At 42.6% G+C, this 15,058-nt stretch overlaps 1 protein-coding gene across 2 annotated transcripts in view; it reads right to left on the bottom strand.

Annotated features, from left to right (window-relative positions):
• The window catches only part of MLH1 (mutL homolog 1), a 178,449-nt gene that overhangs the window by 101,268 nt on the left and 62,123 nt on the right, over positions 1-15,058 (bottom strand). For both annotated transcript variants that reach the window (XM_073630591.1, XM_073630589.1), the window contains exons 10-12: positions 14,114-14,207; positions 4,512-4,665; positions 2,291-2,664 (exon numbers count right to left, since the gene is read on the bottom strand). In XM_073630591.1, coding sequence (XP_073486692.1) covers positions 2,291-2,664; positions 4,512-4,665; positions 14,114-14,207 — 622 coding nt within the window. The remainder of the gene's footprint in view (positions 1-2,290; positions 2,665-4,511; positions 4,666-14,113; positions 14,208-15,058) is intronic.

Here is a 15,058-nt window from a genome sequence, read left to right on the forward strand (position 1 = left end):
TCTCCCTTATACTCAGCCTCATGAAGAGGGGAAGAGTTCAGCCCAGGTGGGGGTGTCTGGAGGAAGCAAAACCCCCCAAACTTACCGAAGGTCTGCCTGCTAGCCGGAGGAAAAAAGTCTGCTGCTTCTGTGACACAGCGTGATCTCTGAGCAAAGCATGAGAAGGTATGTGCTCCATACATCCCCCAGTGGTGACACTTAGGCATGACAACATTTACTTTAATGGAGACATTTCATAAGAAAATGTAAAAATTCCTTACAAAACTCTATTTACCTTTCCCGCCGCAGGGTTTTCTGTGGTAAAACCAACAGACCCAATCTTCACCCTTCACGGTGGGTTCCGTTAACAAACCTTCAGGAACCGGGGACCCTCGGGGAACCCACAATCCTGGACCTGTAAAAGCACCCTGCCAGTAAAACGCGGAACCTTTATGGCCTTAATACCAAAAGTACTGGATCCCGGGGTCCAGCTCTCTAAAAAAGAGAAGCGTTTACAAGCAAAACCTAATTTCTTCAGATACGAGGCCCGGGCACCATTCAATATGGCCTAAAAGACACTTTGGATCTGGCTGCATAGCTAGCCCCAGAAAGGATCGCTCCTATGGAGCACAGCACAGCACATCTTCACTTGTGACCAACACCTTTGACACTGACGAAAAAAACTGAGATGCTCCTGGTATGGGAGGGGTTATATAGGGAGGCAACTTCCTGTTTAGGGTGTGCCAGTGTCCAGCACCTGAAGGTGGACTATAACCCACATAGTAATTACTATGACTCTGTGTCCCGTGATGTACAATTAAAGAAACAACCCTTTTGATTATGCCATTGGTACATTCGATCACGTACATAGCTTAAAAAAGCTCATCTATGTCTTCTAAAACTAACGTGTATTTAGAGACTCCCCTGGTTTCTGCAAGCTTTTCATCAGCAGCCCTTGACTCTGAGGGACCAGGGCCACTGTCATCTTCTTTCTCAACCTCCTCTGTGACACCGGGAGATTTAACCTTGGAGGTAGAAGCTGATGTAGATGACTGAAACCCAGGCTGGCTAGGTAGTAGCAGATTGGTAGGAGTGAATTTTAGCCAAAAGCTCTTAAAAGAAGCAAGCACATCCAAGCTGTAGATTATTCAATCTTAAAGTAGAACTTCAATCCACAAAATGAGTGAAGCTTCTCTTTAACTATAGGATTAATACAAGATAGGACTTTTTCCAAGATTCATTTATGTTAGTATTACAGGTTGCACATTAGGAGGAACTGGGAGTTTACTTTTACCAGTGGTTTGGCCTGCAGATTACAATAAATGGACACTAATAACAGCCCGAAGTGATACACCAAAGTCTAGAAGTACATATACAATATATATAACCAACCACCAAAAAGTGGTCCATTAGGAAAATGCATAGAAACTCCAGTGTCCAGTCAGGAGAATTGAGTCAAAATAGGCAAGTGGAGACAGACTCACCAACTTTAGTGTTGCTGGTGCCTGCCACCGCCAAACCTACTGCTGCCACAGTATTCATTCTTTCAGAGAGCGCAGAAAGAGAGAGGCACATAGTCCCAGTAGCTCTGGTTTTCAAAACTGCCACTGCACTGTACAGGAACTACATGTACTAGCATGGCCCTGCGCTCTACCACTGCATTCTACAGGCTGGAACATCCCAATCAGAAGTTACACCCCTTCTAGTAGAAATGCGTGCACCACCAGAGAGACCGTATCAAAAGGAATCTAAAGAACAGCCATAGAGCGTGAAGCTATAGCATTCCTGTCAGAGGAAACACAAACTCGGGTAGTCTGAGGGGAATCCTTCTTTTTAATATCTGTATGCCAGTGTTTCCTGTGTTTTGTGGGCAGAGCCACACTTTCTCATGTGCTGTCCTGAAAGCACCTAGGCAAGGAAAACAGACAGGAAGGTTGGGCAACAGGGATACAAACACACTGGACTGTGAATAAGCGTTATTCCACTGGCCAGCATTTTGCAATAAGACCTAGGTGACTCCTGGTGCCGACATTTCTGCTTGCTGCAGCAAAAGGGGACTATAGGAGGTAAATAAGTTACATTTTAGGTAATCCAACCACTGGTATTTAGAAATACATTTTTCAAATTCTGAATGAATAAAAAGCTGTACATGTATTTCTCTCCTGTATACTATTTTATCCACTGATAATTTTAAAACAAATTGACATTCTTCCAATATTGGCATGGGAGTGACATGAAAAATAAACCATAAATAAACTGCAGAATTAACTAAAGAGAAAATGAAATGAGATTAAACAAGGTGCTATATTACCTTGGTGGTTCACAGGCTAATGATGTACTAGCTACAGCGTTATCTTCTGGAATTTCACATTCCTTGGCATTATCAGCAACCTGACAAGCATCGAGCATTTCAAAATCATTAATCTCTTCCATGGCGGCATTCTGTGACTGTCCTGTACCCCCTTTCTGTTCTTCAACAACTTTAGACACACCGCTTTCAAGAACACTAGGTTGCTGTGGTCTGGCTAAGGGCTGAAGGAAGGCATCCAGTTTCTGTTCTCTGGCATCAGTGCGTACCATTTGATGAGCATACACTTTATCTCCAGACTTTTGAGATGTAGAAGATGTGTTGGATGTAGGTTTCACAAGTTCATTAGCACAGATAGATGCTCCTGGCAACATAGTCTATGCCAAAAATAAGGACAATAAAAGACACATTGGCAAAGTATATACAAAACATGACATCTCATGATGCAGGACAGAATGAAAATCACTGAATAATAAAGTGGTGTATAAAACTCACAACAAAAAGAATTCACCGGACCTCAGTTGATTAAAGGGATACGGCAAAATACTGGTTTTCTTAAAGCTGAACACAGGGCATTTTTTTCCCCATGCAGTGGGGCTGTGTCCACTCTGCATGGGTTGTTTGTTTTAGTCTAGGGCAGTGGAGAGCTGAGACATACTCACCTAATCCTCCCAGTGCAAGACCGGTCCCTGCAACTTCTGCCCTCTCGCGGTCTTGTGCAGTGGACTGTTCCTGACGTCATCACGTCCATAGACTGTCTCTGAACATGAAGACGTCAGGAACATCCACCTCTGGTTCTGGAGGATCAAGGAATCGGGCAAGTATAGGCTTTGTGTTCACCCCCAGACAAAACAAAGCGTTAACCCATGCAGTGTGGGCACAGCCTCACTGCATGGGGGGAAAAAATAAAAAAAACAATTGCCCAGAGTTGGACTTTAGGCTCAACAGACAAGTACAATCTCTGTACAATCAATGCAAGATTTAGCCAATCAACTTAAGATTTGCCAAAAAGTGTGTAATATAAGCATCTACCTGAACTATACTATCAATTGACAATTGGGCAAGCTGTAAAAAAAAAAAACATTTATTCATAGATCTACAGTTAGATTGCAATGTGCATTGTGATCTGTATGCCTCTAGTAGGCTTAAGACATATGCCTACTTATGATCAGTAAGCCCTACCACCATATCAACAGTGAATTACAGCCCAAAATGTGTTTTAGTATAGTTGAAAAGAAATATAGAAATCGGCGTGCCAATCCTTAAAGCCACTACAGAATGTAAAACTCTACAGTGACATGGTACAACCAGTATGTAAAAATTGTAATATACAGTATCTCAATAACAATAACTTTTTGGTAGGCATTACAGTTTTAATATATCACAATAAGAGCTCATTGGAAACACATTATGTTTCTCCTAAAATGTAATTAAAAGCCTAACTTGTTTTTAAGTTTCAGAGTGGAGAGGGATCAGGATGTCCGGTTTTTTTCCTGCGGTCCTCATTATGGAGATGCACTCTCTCCATTTACCATAATCACCAAGAGTGAACGTAAAAAAAAATCCCATAATTTAGGTTGTCACCAGAAAAGGAATAGAGGGGAAATCTTTCAATGGGGACACTAGCTCTGGTGACATCAAGGATTCCCCCACTTTGGAGGGGCTTTCTCTTACTTCCTGTGTTGGCTATGGGTCAGGGAGTGAAGAGAAATCGCCCCCAATGGGACAAAGATGACACACGAAAAAAAAAACTGATTGTGGTTAACACCCCCCTTTGCTCTATCTAAGACGAAAAAAAAAAGGTTTTACTTTAGTTCCACTTTAAACAATGTTTACCAGCACACCCCTACTTAGAGCACATACATTACATCAAAAATATTTTTGGAAACTGGAAAGGGAGAATTGGTGCAGACCCTAAAGTCAACTTACATAAATTGGAGAAGAGTTAGAATCCCTGACAGTTTTTTTTTTTTACTGTCTGATTTACACAACATTCATATTGCCTTACAGGACCTGTATGGGCTGTGTTTATGGTCTTGTTTGCATCATAGCATCTTACAAGTCAATAGGAATGCAAAAGCAGTTTGATATAGGTCAGAAGCATCTCTAAAGGACATAACAAGCATCCAAAAATGCAAGTTAGAAGCAACCAATAAGCATGTGCCCTGGCAAAGGACCTTTAGCTACAATTGAATACTAAAAAGCAAACATTAACATGCATCACCTGGGTAAAGTACATCCTTGAGGAATTTGATCCCAACAATTTGCTCTCTACATGTTGCTGAACTTTTTCGATAATGCTTTCTTCATGTAGAAAATGAACTTCATGCTTTGTTGGATGAACATTGACATCAACGTTATGAGGTGATATATCCAAACTAGGAATGTTATCAGAAAGAAAAATTAACACGGAAAAACTATTGTCTACGATACAAGAATACAATATAAAAAGGGGTTTTGTATTCACCATAAAATCTCACTTGGCTCAATGGGGGGGACCAGAGGTCTTACTTATAAGCTCTACTCTTGTTTTAGTGTAGCTAGCAATTTTAAGAGAAGTATACAGCCAATGGCAACAAGTATGAACAGCACAAAAATTAGGTGGGATCTGTGAACCCAATGGATTCAAGAAAACATTTGTACAAAAATTAATTCTTCCCAAAATGTTCATTAGGAAAATGAGACCTTTGGGTCAAAACCAATCCTCAAACTGTAATCACCATAAAATATTTTCTTGAAGTCCACTGAGGAACACAAGAAGTTTTAAACAATTGGGATATACTACTGCCTACACGAGGACTAGACACTGGGAAACAGAAAACTGTAAGACACAATAGCCCTCTACCAGAATGCCCCAGTTTTGTAGCAAAGCAAAACATGATCATAAATACAGTGGTGACGGAAAGTATTCAGACCCCCTTAAATTTTTCACTCTTTGTTATATTGCAGCCATTTGCTAAAATCATTTAAGTTCATTTTTTCCCTCATTAATGTACACACAGCACCCCATATTGACAGAAAAACACAGAATTGTTGACATTTTTGCAGGTTTATTAAAAAAGAAAAACTGAAACATCACATGGTCCTAAGTATTCAGACCCTTTGCTGTGACACTCATATTTAACTCAGGTGCTGTCCATTTCTTCTGATCATCCTTGAGATGGTTCTACACCTTCATTTGAGTCCAGCTGTGTTTGATTATACTGATTGGACTTGATTAGGAAAGCCACACACCTGTCTATATAAGACCTTACAGCTCACAGTGCATGTCAGAGCAAATGAGAATCATGAGGTCAAAGGAACTGCCTGGAGAGCTCAGAGACAGAATTGTGGCAAGGGAAAGGTCTGGCCATGGTTACCAAAAACATTCTGCTGCACTTAAGGATCCTAAGAGCACAGTGGCCTCCATAATCCTTAAATGGAAGACGTTTGGGACGACCAGAACCCTTCCTAGAGCTGGCCATCCCACCAAACTGAGCTATCGGGGAGAAGAGCCTTGGTGAGAGAGGTAAAGAAGAACCCAAAGATCACTGTGGCTGAGCTCCAGAGATGCAGTCAGGAGATGGGAGAAAGTTGTAGAAAGTCAATCATCACTGCAGCCCTCCACCAGTCGGGGCTTTATGGCAGAGTGGCCCGACGGAAGCCTCTTCTCAATGCAAGACACATGAAAGCCCGCATGGAGTTTGCTAAAAAAAACACCTGAAGGACTTCAAGATGGTGAGAAATAAGATTCTTTGGTCTGATGAGACCAAGATAGAACTTTTTGGCCTTAATTCTAAGCGGTATGTGTGGAGAAAACCAGGCACTGCTCATCACCTGTCCAATACAGTCCCAACAGTGAAGCATGGTGGTGGCAGCATCATGCTGCGGGGTTGTTTTTCAGCTGCAGGGACAGGACGACTGGTTGCAATCGAGGGAAAGATGAATGCGGCCAAGTACAGGGATATCCTGGACGAAAACCTTCTCCAGAGTGCTCAGGAACTCAAACTGGGCCGAAGGTTTACCTTCCAACAAGACAATGACCCTAAGCACACAGCTAAAATAACGAAGGAGTGGCTTCACAACAACTCCGTGACTGTTCTTGAATGGCCCAGCCAGAGCCCTGACTTAAACCCAATTGAGCATCTCTGGAGAGACCTAAAAATGGCTGTCCACCAATGTTTACCATCCAACCTGACAGAACTGGAGAGGATCTGCAAGGAGGAATGGCAGAGGATCCCCAAATCCAGGTGTGAAAAACTTGTTGCATCTTTCCCAAAAAGACTCATGGCTGTATTAGATCAAAAGGGTGTTTCTACTAAATACTGAGCAAAGGGTCTAAATACTTAGGACCATGTGATATTTCAGTTTTCCTTTTTTAATAAATCTGCAAAAATGTCAACAATTCTGTGTTTTTCTGTCAATATGGAGTGCTGTGTGTACATTAATGAGGAAAAAAAATGAACTTAAATGAATTCAGCAAATGGCTGCAATATAACAAAGAGTGAAAAATTTAAGGGGGTCTGAATACTTTCCGTCCCCATTGTAGAGGTCGACCGATATGGGTTTTTCTCTGGCTGATGTTGATATTTAGAAATCGGGGTGGCCAATATATGTTGCTGATTTTTGTGGCCGATATTTTAGGCTGATTTTTTCTTCGCCCTTCATCTCATAAAATCTAGGGTGGAGAGGCGGGGGAGTAGGTTATTGTTTAAGGTGGAGAGGAGGTTATTGTTTAGGGTGGAGAGGCAGGGAGGGGGTTTTGATTTAGGGTGGAGAGTCAAGGTGGGAAAATTCAGGAAGAGAGGGATTTGGGGTTTGGGAACCCCACAGCTTACATCAGAGTTTCTCTTTACATCAGGGGCCTCAGAGTTCTCCCCTTGAACAGGGGGATCCTTCAGACTTTGATGTGGAGGGGGGACTCTGGTGACCACAGTGACCCCCCCATAGACTGTACGGCCTGGCTGGAGCTGTCAAACTGACGTCACCTCCTCTACTGCTCGGGTGCAGGACAGGCTCAGGCAGGCCTTGGCTTTGATCCTCTTCTCTTCTCCTCCCGGATCTCCCATTCCCCCTCTTCATATCACCCGCCCAACAGTGTAGTTTATCTCATTCACAAATAACCTTTGTCCCATAGTTGTGGTTTTGGATGCCATTTTGTTGAAGATCAACTCCAATCTGTGTATATGGGCAGACGTAAACAAAATGGCACCAGCAATGGAGACATTAGCTTGGCAGGGGGGCAGGCTCCAGCTGATGGAGAGCTGAGGGGGAGATGTCCTGTCCAAGCCAGCCGGAGTGCAGCTGCAGGATTGGTGTGTGCTGACCTATCCTCCTCCTTCTAGAAACTTAATCGGCCTGATTTTGCATAATAATCGGCCGATGCCGATTTCTTAAAAAAGGCCAAATATTGTCCAATATATCGGTCGACCTCTAATCATAAGCACAAAGGGGTTGATTTACTAAACCTGGGGCACTCAGAATCTGGTGCTGCTGTGCATGGTAGCCAATCGGCTTCTAACTTCAGCTTGTTTATTTAGGTTTTGACAATAAAACCTGGAAGCTAAATGGTTTCTGTGCAGAGCTGCACCAGATTTTGCACATTCCTGTTTTACTCAATCAACCCCAAAGGGACAGGACCTGTGTCCCTCAACTGACTCCAAAAAAAAAAAAAAAAAAAAAAAAATGTCTTGGAGTCCGTGTCCCTGCTGTTGAGATTGTGTAGACCCGCTGTTGACATCTACTGAGCATGCTCCAGTTTAATTTCCCTTCTAAGCTGTGCTCCTTTTTCTTATCTGTGCAGGTCATGTGACTATAGAGTCTCAAATGTGGGTGCACATACAGTGATCAATGACACTACCCCTTCTTCCATGCCCTCATATTGCTAAACACTATGGGGGATAGACTATAAGATGGTGATTGACGGAGGCCTTCCCTCCAGGTTAGTCCCAGCACATAGACACAGCTTGTGATTGGCAGAAACTCCTCCCGATCTCTTTACAGTCTGAACAACCTGAAAGCAATTGTCAATCACCTTAAAGTTAAACTAAACCTACACCATGTAATCGCATAAAAAATAAACATTTGCCTTGGAATATAGATTTGTATGATGTACACTTTGTTGTGATTATTTATTTTAATTCTCTATTTTGAAAGTCATTCTTTACGTAATATGACCAGCACAGCACCAATCAACACTATGCAGACACAGATTTATACATCAGCAGAGTACTAGAAACTCCTCCCTCAGAACTTTCCCTGAGGACAGGAAAGACTTGGGAAACCTCATGTGACCTCTGAACAGCAATGATTAAATAGGGTGCTCACATTATTATTTTTTTTACTATTACATTTTATACATAAATAGAAGGGATAATAGCAGTTGAACATTGTATGTTTAGGATCACTTTAAACATTTGGTAAATGATGCTTGATGCTGAAAAGCCAGAGAAGCACTCTCAGCTCTAGTAGTGTTTGCCTTGACAGGAAAGGGTGGAATCCAATCCTGGATAGAGTAAGCTTGGAAGATGGTCTGTCTGAGCCACCTAGTGGAAAAGTTGGTGTACCCTTTTAGGCACTATATGAGATGACAAAAAGGCAGTGTGTCATTTTGAAACAAGCAGTGGCTGAGAGAGAGGCTCTCAGCCCAAACCACATCCAAACAATAGAAGAAAATTTCCTTTATGGTGAACTGGAGCGAGACAGATGAACAGAAGAACAATGTCAAAAATGACAGAAATAACGTAGGCAAGAGGTCTTAGAAGTCTTGGGCCATAACACCACCTTTTCCTAAAGCAAAACAAGAAAGTATTCCTTGCAGCATAGGGTCACCAGGCAAACACATTCCTTGCTACCATTTCTGAAGTGCAGAGAGAACCAGTTTCAGATCCGACAAAGTCAAAAGGGAAATCGACAGGGGTGAGGAGGCTACATGAGAGATCTCCTATACAAAGGTCTTTAAGAATGAGAGGCCAACAGTCTGAACGGGATAGAAAGGACAGAAACCTGGCCCTTTATAGCATTAAGAGCCAAATGCCAGTCTAAACCCAGCAAGAGGATTTGTCCCACAAAGAAAATTTCTAGGGTGAAAGCTCCAAGACTCGCATCAAATTAAGTATGTCTTCCACATCAGAGGATAGACCTGGTGGGAAGTAGCCTTCCAAGCTTTTTAGCAATGTAGGAATCACTGATTCAGAGATGATCTGGTCTCTTAAAACCTGGTCTTTAAAAGCCATGTCATTAGAGCCAGTAATGTGGATGGGATCAGCGTACCACATCTGCCTCGGCCAGTCTGAGTAATGAAGATCACCAGAGTTGCCCACCATCTCAATCCAGATGTGGACTTTTCAGGGGATGAAAGACATATACCACTAATTCCACTAAGCCACTAGAGCATCCACTGCTTTCAACAGAGGATCCCTGTATCTGTAGACAAATCTGCCCAGTTTGTTGTTAAAACATGGAGGCCAGGAGGTCTGTATCCAACATCACCCCACCTGCAACAGGTCCTGAACAGCTCCAGGTCCATGCACTGCCATCTAAGGAAGTCAGCCTATTGGCTATGCTTTGGGTTGTACATGGTAGACAAGGCTAAAATGTGAAGTTCTCCCCAGGATCTCCTGCTGAAGCAAGACTTCTAGCTCCTTCCTGATGGTTAATGTATGCCACAGCCTTGGTATTATCCAACTCAATCTGGACCAGATGGCATTCCAGCAGGATGCTGCAGAACCCTGAGCTGACCTATAATTCGGACAATTACTCTGTCCCTCAATAGATGAGAAAGAACAAGAAATTATCAGACCAAAGCCTGATAAGGGTGAATCCGATGACCAAAACTATCAATGGCCAAGGACAAAGATGTAGCAAACAATATGTGGACAGAAACAAGACTTTCCTTGAAACAACAAAGATGATAAGAGGGGAGAAAACCTGGAAAAAACATAATGGTATTTCATGGTCACATACAGTAAAATAATCTGGGATGTCACCATTTTGCTCCTAATGATATTCAAAGCTAAATTATCAAGAAAAGCAGATTAAAGGAAGTTCTCTGCACCTTTCTCTCAGCAAATGGGCCTCCACAGCTGTAAAAGCCAGCATTTATGACTAGAGGATCCATGGGTTATGGCCCAACTATGTCCTTTTTTTTGCCTTCTTGTTTACTGTCCATGCCCATTCTTCTACAGGTACAACCTGTAACTCAGATATCTACTGTTCCCTAAATGAACAGTTGGAGAAAATAAATCCCCATTTTGGCATCCCTCCATTGTAACCTGATCACACTTGTCAAAAACTCTATTTTCTAGAACCAGCAGCTACCATTTTAGATTTCAATACAGACCAAATATTTGAATATATGCCTTCCAGAAGTAGGATCCACAGATACACAGAGAAGGCAAAAAAATGGAATATCAGTAGAATGGACGTTTACACACATCTGGAGGTTCAGTTAAGATTTCTCATGTGGTGGCCCCATCTAAATACATCCAATGAAAGTACCTGGATTTGACTTGGCATCAGCATCTTTTTAACACCCCCTCCCAAACATTAGCACTAGGTGCCAATCAGATATGCTGTATACACATGTGCTTTCAAGGAAAATGCCAACAGGTGGGGAGAGTAGCAATAGTAGAGGTGAAAACGGCTGATGTTTCACTATGCATTCACTAGCCAAGGACAGGAAAGAGACCAAGCTTTATTGTTTAACTGTATAAAAGAAACAAAGTCCCCAGCTTGGCTTGTACAATCTGGCAGGGCTGTAAAATTGGCAAGACCGGACAAAAATACTAGTCCGTTATAAGGTAAAACAGCTAAATGCATTTCTGATTTAATAGTTTTATTAAACAATACAACTGTTACATACTGAATTTTGTTTTTGAAATTCAAAAGCTCATATACTGTATGGCACATTCAATATGTTTCACATGCAACAGCTGGTATCACCTTGGCAAGCAATAGAGGAAACTACGGTAAGTATCAATTTGTTTATCAAGGTATTATTCTGTTTGTATTATCTGTTGGCTAACAGGTCAGTTTTTATGTATTGTAAAAGGTAATAAAATAAAGGTTATGCAAAATTCTATGCAGTTTTGCATTGGGTGGGGATTAGAGTTCTTTGATGATTTCTGGTTTGCCACAGAAAGGTCACAGCTAAGCAGTTGGAGGGTGGAGAGAGTAAGTTGTATCAGAGGAGTCGATGGAGTGGGTTACTCAAGAGTTAGTTGAAACAAAGTGGGTGAAAAAGAAACAGAGGGGTTAAACATGAAGGGAAAAGGGAAGTGACGGCGGAAAAAAGGGTGGTCAGGGCGAGATGGTGAAGGGCTGAGCATATGGGTTTTTTTTTTTAGGGGAAAGGATGGGAGAGGGTACTATTGGTCTTGCAGTCTTTTGGGGACTACATATCTCTAGCTTCTACTACTGCAGCTACCTACTCATTGGATTACCTCTACATAGACTATCCCCCCTTCAATCCAACATAAATGCTTCAGCCAGACTCATCCACCTTACCAATCACTCTGTGCCTGCTACTCCTCTCTGTCAATCCCTCCACTGGCTTCCGATCACCCAACAAATTCAATTCAAAATACCAACAACAACTTACAAAGCCATCCACAATTTAGCCCCCAGCTACATTACTAGCCTAGTCTTGAAATACCGACCTCCTGGTCTCTAGCTCCCTCATCACCTCCTCCTTTGCTTGCCTCCAGGACTTTTCCAGAGCCTCTCCAATCCTATGGAACTCCTTACCCCAACGTGTCAGATTATCTCCTACTCTATTAGCTTTTAGTTGATCCCTGAAAACCCTCCTCTTCAGAGAAGCCTATCCTACCCACACCTAACAACTGTACTTTCATTTTCCCCATCAGTTCACCCCCCACCGTTATTACCTTTTGTATCACTTGACCCTCCCTTCTACATTGTAAGCTTCAACGAGCAGGACCCTCTGATTCCTTCTGTATTGAATTGTAACTGTACTGTCTGCCTTCATGTTGTAAAGCGCTGTGCAAACTGTTGGCGCTATATAAATCCTGTATAATAAAAAAGAAAATCGAAACTAATAGTATTCCAGACAGAAAGGTTTCATTTGAGTCTGCTACAGTGACCAGATTTTTAGAGGTTTAAGTTTGAAGCTTTCCAGTCATTAGCAATCGACTGCCTGGTTGCAAAAAAAAATAAGTTTGTTCTATAAATATTTCTGTTATTGGTAATTAAGAAGCGCTTTCACAGGGTCTTTGTGCAGAATGAACTGGAGGACTGTGTTAAAAAGAGGTTCTAAAGCCTTAAGGTTTTTCACCTTAATGCATTCTGTGCTGCAAAATCCCCCCCCCCCCCAATCCTATAATTATTTGATTTGATCCAGCAATGTGCACAAGAGCAGTGGCTCTCGCCGCTGTCTCCCTTCTTCCTGGACAAATTAATAGCAGCGGGAACAATTGGCTCCCACTGTTGTCAATCAAATGCTGTGCCAAGCGGGCGAGGGGCGGCACAGACAGGGCGGCACGGGAGTGAGCATGCACAGGTGCCCCCATGCAAAGCAGCTTTGCATGGGGGTACTTGCCAAAGAGGAGTACCCTGGAGCACTGGCTGGCAACCCTAGAAGAGGAGGATCAGGGCTGCTCTGTGTTAAGGAATGGGGAGAAAGTGAGTGTGATGCGAGCTGAGGGTGAAACGGTGAAAAACAATTCTGCAACATAGGGGAAACGGTCCTGGGTGAATGGAAAAAGAAAGAATGTGGTAAGAAGGCAGAGGGGCAGGGGGTTGGGTCGGGAGGGATAAGCGTGAGGGGACAATTCACCGGTTATGCAATGGAAGAAAAAGTTGAGTTTGTAAGCATTGCTAAGCATTAGGGCCTTCCCCACTTCTGAGAAAATAAGGTCATGCCAATAATCCAATAATACCGCGTTTCCCCAAAAATAAGACCTAGCATTATTTTCCAGGTGGGCTGCAATATAAGCCCTAGTTTAAAATGTTTGTAAAATCCTATAATTCAATCTATTACAGTAGTATATAATGTACAATGTGTGTGTTTCTGTACTATAATAATTGCGGGGAAGAGAGCTCTGGCAGGTCACAGAAGGGCAGAGCGGCGCTATAACAAAGGTATCTGGCACAATTATATTACAGAAAGACACACATTGTACATTATATACTATTGTAATAGAGTGGCTTATAGGATTTTACAAGCATTTTAATTCAATTAAACTGGGGATTCCCGTCAGGCAGAGAGAGGGGGGGAGAGAAGACAGCACTTTACATCGTAGGACCTACCCCGAAAGTAAGCCCTACTGTGTCTTTTGTTGCCAAAATTAATATAAGACCCGGGCTTATTTTCGGGGAAACACAGTAGCATGTTTGGCGTTATAGCTCTTGCTTGTTTTGAGAGGAAAGAATGAGGTATTCCATCTTTCAGATCTCCTCTACCTTATTAAGCCACATTGCTAGTGTGGGTGGGGAAGCGCCTTTCTATTTTGCTGCGATGCAGGCCTTTCCTGCATTTAGTAAACTCCACACTTTTCTGGCCTGGTGATTGTCAAGGTTCTTTTTTCTTTAGCACAGTGCAGCCCCAATGCTCCAGCCCCAGTCCCTCACTGCTGCACTCACTGAGTGCAGTGTGGAGTGAGAGAGAGGAGAGCACAACACTGTATCGAGATCAGGCTCAGGTAAGTATTTAGCGACACAAGGCGAGAGCTGCACATGAAAGGTATTTTAACCTAATGCAGAGAATGCATTCAGGTAAAAAAACCTTTACCTTTTACCACTTTAATTTGTTCACTTTCTTTGGCAACAGAATGTTACACCAGCCTACAATACTAAGCAGAATAATTTTACTACGTTTACAATGCTCACCTCAGATACAAGAATGGATGGGTGTTCTTTGGCAAATAAGCAGCATAAACGGTTTCTATAGCTTTCTTCAAAGCAGTGGATTCTACAAGCCTTGCTGCAAAAAAAATAATAATAAAAAAAATAACAAAAGAACTGCAGCTTGACCAACAGTATTAAATTGTTATTCAATAGATAAAAGGATACAAACATGTAAATGAAGATATGAATAATAACTATTAAAATGCATATAAAAAGATCTTTACCTTAAATTTAGAAATTGAGCACCGGGCAGGGCCAGATTAAGAGCATCATGGGCCCGGTGCTAAGGATCTTGGTGAATGAATGAATAATTTGTATAGCGCTGCAAATGCGAACTGAATTGCCTCAAGGCAATTCAGGTGGGCCTTTTTATGAAAATAGATAAAATGAAAACGCAAAAATGTTTAGTTAAATTATATTAAAGAGAGAGAGGGGTGTGAGAGAGTGGTTGAGAGAGAAAGGGGGGGGTGATAGCGAGATAGGGGGCTGAGAGGGGATGAGAGGGAGGGGAAAAGAGAGAGAAAGGGGGTGATAGCGAGATAGGGGGTTGAAAGAGAGGGGATGAGAGGGAGGGGGAAAGAGAGAGAGAGGGGATGAGAGAGAGAGAGGGGATGAGAGAGAGAGAGGGGATGAGAGAGAGAGAGGGGATGAGAGAGAGAGAGGGGACGAGAGAGAGAGAGAGGGGACGAGAGAGAGAGAGGGGACGAGAGAGAGAGAGGGGACGAGAGAGAGAGAGAGAGAGAGAGAGAAAACAAAAGGGGAATAGAAGGGGGTAAGAGAAAACAGGGTGAAAGAGGGGATGAGAGAGAGAGGGAGTGTGGGGGTGAAAGAAAGAAAGAGAGAGAGAGAGAGAGAGAGAGAGAGAGAGAGAGAGAGAGGGGGGGGGGGGGGGTGCCGGGACTACCTCAGTTTTGTAGCAAAGCAATA

Source organism: Aquarana catesbeiana, linkage group LG05, assembly GCF_042186555.1.
Source record: "Aquarana catesbeiana isolate 2022-GZ linkage group LG05, ASM4218655v1, whole genome shotgun sequence".
Classification (NCBI taxonomy): Eukaryota; Metazoa; Chordata; class Amphibia; order Anura; family Ranidae; genus Aquarana; species Aquarana catesbeiana.